Below are 9,069 nucleotides of genomic sequence, written 5' to 3'. Positions count from 1 at the left end.
GGCTACGTGCCATGCAGAGAGCCTTAAAATAATCTCAGATCATTATTTGTCTCTTTCCAGGATTTTCGATAAGCAACTTAAAACGTTAAAAAGACATGAATTAAACATAACAGACACCATTCCGTCTACTTGAAATGCTGTCCAACACAATTAGGAGTGCAGTGCTTTTCTGGAGTATCAGGCTCCTAAACAGTCTAGTAGTGATGGGTGGGTATCATGAAATGCTGCCAAGAACTCAGGCAGGAACTTTGAGCTCAAACAGGCCAGCATGGCCAGATGGCCCGAGACGGCGGTTGAGAAAACTCTGGTCTTACCTGCTGATTTTGGAGTGAACTTGTCCCTGTTGGCAGCGCACACGGCCAGGAGCCGGTAGCCCAGGTCCAAGTCGTAGCCCTGCTGTGCTGCTACCCGGCTGACCACCTGAACACAACGACAGCAGGAAGCACTCAGTCAGGACATATGTGGAAACAAAATCTCCTTGACCAAAATGATAATACTTCCATACTTAATACAAACACATTAAATATAGGTCCATCCTGGTACTTAAACTCATCAAAGGACCGTATCATTTTGTCTTCACAATTCCCCAGATTCTGACTGTTACATAAGAGTGCAGGTTTGCAGCTTCAAAGATCCAGTTCAACTTAGAAGATAAAGTCACGACTGTTTCATCAGTTCCATATGAGTCGGTGGACAACATGTGGCCTCTGGTGCGGCGATGCCCACTGAGAGGAAACATGAAGAGAAACATCCACATGCTACAGGAGGTGATGTAAATCACCCTTATGTGGCACATGTTGCTTTGATTACCATCGCCATTATCAGCTCAAAGAGACCCACTCAAGACGTTAAGACCTGAAGGAGATACCAAGGCCTGGATCTCCTCCGCCTGGTTTTCATAGCCGCGATCCCGAAAGTTCAAGTCAAGCCCTGAGGTAGCACAGCTGAACACTGCTCCCTGCACCATATCATTATCTCCTGTAAGTATAGTCTTGACGTGACACCAAAACAGAGTATGTATATGTGGCCTTTATTTATAGGAATCCCCCATTAAGAAGAAGATATACGAGTATAGTCTGTCTAATTACAATCTAAACTTGTGAGGGACATTTTGCTGAATGGTAATTTTAGTGTAAGAAGTTATAACAAGTTCTAATTTCAGGACTTAAATTGTGCAGTCTGTGGAGTTGTGGCGATGGATTGTCTACATATCAAAGTCACTCAGACTTGATGCTGTGTACTTACTTTGTGAAACTATGCACACCAAATTATCAATTCTTCATGCTTTAGAATACATTTACCATTATGTGTAAAACATTGCCAAAAGTCACCTGGTGAAACTTTTGGTGTAAAGAGGCAGACGCTATCTTATTAACTCCGATATTAAGATGAGAAATAACCTTGTTTAGGTCTAGCACCCCTTTTCTTCAAATGTTTTAGTTTTTAAGGTCAATTATGTTTCGTAGTGGCATGATTGTTAGGCTAATTTCAAGAAAGCCATTTTTGATTACCCCATGACTGACTGTTGTTTTGGTAAAATAGCTAATTTCTAATATTTAGCTGTATGTAGAAGACGATATCTTTGCGGTGTAGCCACCTCCCTGTCATCACCAAATGCCAACAGGGTGAAGTGTTTACCATTACAGCCTGAGACCGGGTGAATTCACAATCACATCAGGTTCTCTGTGCTCCCTCCCTGTGTGGTTCGCGCTAAGGTCTATACAACCCATAAACTAAAAGGAAAAGCCCTGAGATTTTCACGGCAGGAAACAAATTGAACTGGCGAAATGGAGGAAAAGGCACCTGCTGCTGCACATTAAAGCAGTAACACAAACAATCACTTGAATGGAGGGATGTGTCGGTGCGGTTTCACTGTGGTGCTCGAGTACAAATCTCTCGGGTTCCTTCTCTCGCTGTAGCCATGCTCGCTCGACAGGGTTACAAATTGCACCCAACAGGAGCTATATGTATCTCTTATCTGCTGCTGGAGGCGGTATGGAAATGAGCATGTTAAAGCACAGAATGGCCCAAGGTGACAGGCGAGTGACACATCCGCAGTCCATCCATTGTTCTACCTGACTGTCTGTTCTGCCTCTTGGCCCAAAACGTCCAGAGGACAGACAGTCATCTCTTCATTGAGTATCTCTCCTGTCTGCACTGGAGCTGAATAATTCAGTTTGACCTGTTTGTAGTTCGCTTCTTTGTAGGCGACGGCAGCTCAGCTCGGACCCCAAACAGTTCAAATAGATTCCAATGGTGGCCAAGAGCCATGACAAAAACAAAGAAGCAAAACCAATCCAAAAAAATCACATCATCCACAGAAACCTTTTGAAAACACTCTGTATCCATACGCTTGGCATGTTCCAGACACTCATATGTTTGACAGAAAGTGGATAAATCAACAGCAATTTGCACAGTTAGCTGTTTGTAATTCTCGGCAAATTGAAGCTAACGTATTAGCACAAAACAGCTAACATATGCTGTATAAGCTGTGTATTTAGCTAACATTGGTTATGGCTAGCAACAAACAGAAGCTGCGAGAGTGTTGCACAATGGAGGACGAAATTAATTTGGTTTGATAACTTTCTGTGGATGTTATTTGTTTACCATTAAAACTGCACCTTCATTGGAATCCATTGTAACTGCTTTAAACTCAAACTGCTGTCCTCCACAAAGGAGCGAGCTGCAAACCTTTCAGAAACACCTTTAAAGCCAATGGATGGTAAGTGATACATGATGAGTATTAATTAAACATGAGAAAGAGAAGAGGATTATTCCGACTACAATTTACCTCTTAAGACAGTTTTGTGTAAGATTGAGTCTGATAAGATCAAATTGCTTCAATGCATTTTGCTATTTGCCCCAAATCATTCTTTGTTTACAGTATACGTCTCAAAACAGTTTTCTTCTCCAAATGCCATGGGATATAAATTATTCAATTAATGAAAAGGCCCTAGGCATTCCAGAAAGAGAATTAAGGGCTTTGTAACTGTATTTCTCTATCAGCTCTGATTGCTTTCTGGTTTGAGGACGTTATTTCTCTCCTTTTCGTGTTCCAGTGTGCCGATTTCAAAGCGCCACAGCACAAACTGTAGCTGAAGTCAGTGAGAGGTGACTGAATCTCAATAGTTTGTACAGGGTGAAATACTTTGTATTTTCCAGTGACCTCAGTGAAGATCAGGCAGCTAAACATTAGTTCCCTCATAACCCTGAGGGAGTTATGGAAAGAGCCAATGCAGCATTTGTTGTCGCAGATTTTTCATTGTCCTTGAACCTTCCGAGTGTAAGACTGAAGAAAAGGGGGGGGGGGGGGTCACCATTACTGGCCACTTACCGTTAGGCATCCCATCAGGCTTTGCTCGAAGGGGCGCTGAAAGGCTCTGGGGTCACCACACCAGTCCAGCAACTCTGTCGCTGCTGTTTGGAAATTTGCTGGATTTTGTAAGTGCTGGAGGGGACAAAGGGGAAAGATTGGTAATATGTTAGAGTCCAAGAACATTCAAAGGGCATTAGGGAGCAGAATGGCAAAAACTATTCTGCTTTTGCTCATCTCCGTTCTTTCAATTTCCTCAATCAAAAGAAAGACATGTGGAGGATGCGATTGCACTCAAGTTTGCTGCGTCACTAAACCTCGAATAAAAGACTGAGGATGGACGGATGGCTCGTGAAAGACAAAATCACTTGTCACCAAAACAAGGGCCACGCCAATAACATGATGAATAATTAAAAGCACCCAGAGTGGCTTCAAAGAAAACAGCATTTTTACGACCACATTTCCCAAAATTGATCATATTACACCATGGGATTGCTTGTGTTGCAGGTTTAAAGTATTAATGTGCAGGCCTGAAGGGGTACGTCCCCATTAGAGTCTCTCCCCAGGTTTCTGTAGCACCGCTTTGCCACTGAGTGCAATAAATCTCCCTGTATGGCTGCATGAATAGCTGAGGAAGCCCTTATTTGACCAGCCGGCCCTGAGCTGTGCTGTGACTTTATCTGACAACAGGCTCCTTGACCTACAGGTACCCCTTTATGGCATTCATTCCCCGACTGGAGCCGGCTGCCCACTCACTAACCCCGTCGTCCGTCTTGCTGCAGAGCAGCAAAAGAAATGGAAAAATAGACCTCACTTGGTTGCCACGTCGGACTCAGTGCTGCACATTTCTTCTCTAAAAGCTTTCAAACCTCAATAGGAATCACTTTGTACACAGAAGAGCAGGCACCCCACCATCCTCTCTTGAGTAATCTTTTGCCTTTGGATAGATAATAATGCACAAGCCTTTGCAGTGCACTTGTACAAACCAGGAACAAATGGACTCCCACTCCATGGCATCAAAGGTAAATAGAGAGGCTTAGCTTAAAGTGAGTGGCTGCCTACTTAACAACGTCGGTGTGCTTTGATTTCACTGTCAGGGACGAAAGGAGAAGAGGTAGTGACAGCGATGCAGTCGCCACCTCACAGTGCTTTTTTCTTGTTTGCTCTTTAGGGGGCAGCAGAGGTCAGGATTTGATAAGGCAGCTTTCATATCAATTCACAAAGCCGCCGATTGACAAGGGCCGGATGAAACCAGTCTTGTTTATTTTATGTTCTGCCCGAGACTGTTCCCCACTCGCCCTACATGTCTTTGTTTTGGGAGACTGGGGCGAGACGCGGTGGGGTTGCTGAGCATGTAAATTCTACTAGTGGACAAAGTCTCCTGGAGATACACACACAGATCCACAGATGCTAAATTTAGATGAATCTGGAAGCTAGACAACACACGCAATCAGAGCGCCGAGAATGGAAAGGGGGAGGAGGGGCGATATGTAGAGGGGATTGCAAAAAAAACAAACCACACAAAAAAACACACACCACCAACACTTGGGCTTGAAGTGATTACTGTTCTTTGCACTCAGAACAATTGGTCCCACCAGTGTGCCTGTCACATGGAGAGCTTGGCACTGCCACGCCACAGATGTTCCCCTTACTCCGGCCAAAACCCACCAATCAAACCTAAACTAGTGGCCAAGAGACCCCTCTCTACCCCCCCTTTCCTCGTCCCCTGGCTGAGAATGATCCTCCAGCATTTACACTCCAGTAAAAGCTCGGCTCAGTTCGAGGGAAACAAAGACAGACAGGACTCGTAGTGTCCTGAGAATACAGCTTCCTTCAGATACAATCATCCTCTGTAGTCACGTCTGGTAGCGACTTGATCTGCACATCTGCAGCTTGACTGAATGTGACAGCGCACGCGAACTGGCAAAGACTCGCTTCCCTTCAAATCCACGGCTTTCGGTTATGCTGCTGTTGATATTCAGCAACGCCCCAGAGCACTGAAAACATATTAATGGAGACAATTAACCCTGGAAAGAACACAGTGGCAGACAAAAAACAGCTGCATAGGCAGTGCAGCAGCAAAGGGTCGTCTCGCAGTTCATCATGAAATATTGACGCTTTCAGTTTGAGGAAGTGCTCCTGCAGCGAGAAGAGAGTTCATAGTTTCCGCCAAACCCCCAAACGAATCACCGAGTGGAGAGTCTGACAGCAAACTGGCTTCCCCACAGCGAGAGGAAAAATACTGCCTCTTAAATAGATACCAGTGGTATCACGGAGCCCATCTTCCCCAAAGTGTTCACAACGGTGCAATTCTAGGACGCGAGAAGAAAACAAACTGCCACTGAGAAACTGTGTGTTTGGTGGTGAAGTCAGATAACTGTTTTTATGTATCTTTTTTTAAACATCCTCGTCTGTTTGGAGGTTAAACAAGCGAGCATATTTATTTTGCTGTTAAAAGTCGGAGATATGTTCCCTTGAGGTATTTAGCACCACCAGGAAACAAACACTCTTTTCCATATATCAACGTGCAAAGCATCTGTGATGCTACTCATATTTCAGTGTCGATTTATCTGCTGATTCTTTTTTATTATGTCCAAAAGTAGTGAAAATGGCCATAAATTCCCATCGTGTCATTAACCCCCACTGTTTATTTCGTATTATGGAGTAAGCATTTACCTACTTTCTTAACGCCAACGTCAAACAATGCAGAAGTAAACAAGACAGCCAATTTTTCAAACTTCAAATTGAGTGTATTGGGGTGAACAATAACCATGTTTTCATAGTTTATTAACAGTTTGGTGGCGTTATTGTTTAGAAATCACATTATTGCAAATTTCACAACAGGGCGGTAATTAAAAAATTGCCACCGTAATGATTTCGGATTTAACTTTCAACCCATGATTCAATCAGGCTGACAGACTCCAATTTCCTCTACTTTATCATCACGCTCAGCAGTAATTTATCATTTGAGCAACAAAATCAATTTGTTCCCCTGTCCGCCGCGCTGGCTGGGAGTATTCAGACAGACATGTCACATCTTCCACAGAACAACAACACAATGGAGGAGGCTTCATTTATATTCCTGCTCCACGTCCGTATTGCCTTCTAGATGCCAAATTTCAGCATGTGCACACTTTCAATTAAAGCAAACAGCTGGATTGGTTTACAATATTTCCTTAATTATTTTAATGGCTTGGATATTGGACAATGGGGAGCACGGGGAGAAGATAGTGAGTTAATTGTTCTGATCTCCCCTGATGATCATCTTTGTGTGCGGGGAGGAGAATAGACGGCCGGCTGAATGGGCTCACTGCTAGTCTAATTGGCAGGACATAAATGGTATTTATTATGCGGGCCTTCCAAACCCTGATTGTCTGCGGCACAAAGCTGCCTCTATTAGCAGGGTGCTGGCTCTTACTGGTTGGTTTGAAATGACCCGGCGCTTAACCATTTATTAGATGGACTGGAGGCCTCCTTGTATGCCATGGATCTCTCTAATTGGCATGTTTACCCATGTGCTGCTTCCACGGCCACGAACATTGGGAGGTGTTTGTTTCAATTTTTTGCCTTGCGGGGGGTGGGTGGGGGGGGGGGTTAATACATTTAACCCTGCAACATTTGAATTGTTTACACTTTTGTGCTAGACAGATGCGAATCCCTTTTCTTGTTCTGTCAACTTCCTTAGCAGAATAATTGATTAGCTATTAGCAATACAGTGCATTAATCGAATCCAATTCCACCTCCCATACAACTAAAGAAGGAGGGGATATTGAATATTCTATATCCTGTTGTGAAGGAGGTAACCAGACTGGAGACAGGGCGTGTTTACCTCTCTCTACCTTATTACAAGAACATCAAAGCTTGGCTCTGCACACATGGGCTTCCCTGTGTTTGCTCCCTAAACACTCGCCCCGTCTTGCGATCTGCCTCACCTTGTCTATTTCTCGGTATAATAGCTGGGAACTCCCTGCCGAGGGTAAAACAATTTGCCACGTCCGCACTTGTGTTTAAGGGCAAGCCCCATACATTGTCCCCAAAGGCCTTCTGATGTACTTTTCAGGAGGTGGACCTCAGCACAGAGCGCGGAGACAAAACGGGCCGTCAGTTAAGAAAAGAGATCAAAGGGAGAGAGCCCTGTAGCCCGGGGTTACGCAAGTATGTCTGTTCCATTCTGCAAGAGATTCGTCCCGCAGTAAACGGTGGGGAGAGGAGAACAAAAGGACTTGCTGGGAGTCAGCGGTGGTGGAGGGAGAAAGAAGGGTGATGATGGGGGAGGGAGGGGAGCCTCCGCTCTTTGACCCCAGTCAGTAACCTGAGTCACACCACAGTCCTGATAGTAAGACCGAGCAGATAAGTCACTTTACCGTGGCCAAACAGGAAGACGATAGGGACTAGACTGTGCCTGTACAATGTGTGTACAGGCACACACTTAGAAAAGGAAACCCGGAGTGCTTTCCTACAAGCCAATCATATTACCCCAAATATAGAAATGAAAAATCTGTCCATAAAAGTTGCACTTCTTATCTCTGAAATGCAATTGTTTCTCAAGAAAACTTGTTTTAACTCCATTTTCGAGGTGATCCAGCTAGAAGGGTTGTAATTTTATCTCAACCCACTGAAGATCATTGAACACTCAATTTAAAAAATGAAATCACCAAAACTGGATCCATACGGACTAGAGTTGCGGGTGGTTGTTTGCGTCACATATGTACTGGATGGTGGAGGAGGTAACGTCCAACGCACTGGCACTGTACTTATATCGTCCGTCTTTTGCTGCCATGCCTGCTGCTCAGTGTCAGTGGAGCACTCAGGTTAGCTAAAAGCTCACCAAGCATCCACCTGCAGCCTCTGATTCTTCATTCTCCTTAAGAGAAAGTTAGGGTGGAGAATGACGAGGTCAGAGATGCCAAATATCAACGCTGTAATCTATGTTTACATGCCAATATGTCCCGCAGCTAACTGAAATTAAGTAGAAGTGGCAATGCCACTGAGTATTTTTTTTATATATTTATGAAATATCAATACTTTTATATTTGTTTGTTAGCCTGAACGCAGGAGTTTTTATATGTACAATTTCTCTTGCTAAAACTAAAAAAAATGCATCAACATTTTTCAGAAATCCTGATAAGTTGACATTTGTAAGTGAGAGTTTGTCTCATGTTTTAATATAGAATCTGAATATACTAACAGCCACAGCCATCAGATTAAAGGAACATTGCAGCATTTCCGCCTGAAATGCGTAAATGTAATACTAAAACAACGTTTTCCAAAATGGAAATGCTAAAATAAAGAACCAGTACAATATTTCTGTAAATGTCGTTTGTCCATTCCCACCTGTATCACATGCGATATGTAGCATAAATGTGCCTAATGAAGCTAATGTGTCACACCCTCACATAATATCAATCAGACAGCTAACACTCTCACCTGTTTGATACACAGCAGACGGTCATTGGTCTGCTGTATGTGTCTGTCCATCGACGGAATCGAGTTCATGTTGATTGTCCCTCTTCGGCCTCTACCTGCCAGCCATTAAACTGGAGCGTTCTGCAACAGAAACACACACACACACACACACACACACACACACACACACACACACACACACACACACACACACACACACACACACACACACACACACACACACACACACGTGTTAAAGCTTGCCTCCTCTCTGCGAAGCTGCCAATCCCCATCGCCTCCAGGATATTGCAGTTTAGTGTGTACATATGTGTGTGTGTGTGTGTGTGTGT

General features: G+C 43.9%; 1 protein-coding gene across 1 annotated transcript in view; it reads right to left on the bottom strand.

The window, feature by feature from the left end:
* Positions 1–8,809, bottom strand: part of LOC306795052 (zinc finger MIZ domain-containing protein 1-like) — a gene marked incomplete at its 5' end in the record, with an annotated part of 37,642 nt that extends 28,833 nt beyond the window's left edge. Inside the window, 3 exons of the mRNA XM_079293388.1 lie at positions 315–420; positions 3,335–3,448; positions 8,741–8,809. Of these exons, the coding sequence (XP_079149514.1) occupies positions 315–420; positions 3,335–3,448; positions 8,741–8,809 (289 nt within the window). The remainder of the gene's footprint in view (positions 1–314; positions 421–3,334; positions 3,449–8,740) is intronic.
* Positions 8,810–9,069: the final 260 nt, after the last annotated feature.

This window comes from Melanostigma gelatinosum (assembly GCF_949748355.1).
Source record: "Melanostigma gelatinosum genome assembly, chromosome: 21".
NCBI lineage: Eukaryota > Metazoa > Chordata > Actinopteri > Perciformes > Zoarcidae > Melanostigma > Melanostigma gelatinosum.
Note: the sequence above shows the minus strand (reverse complement) of the source record. Positions and strands in the feature narration are given on the sequence as shown.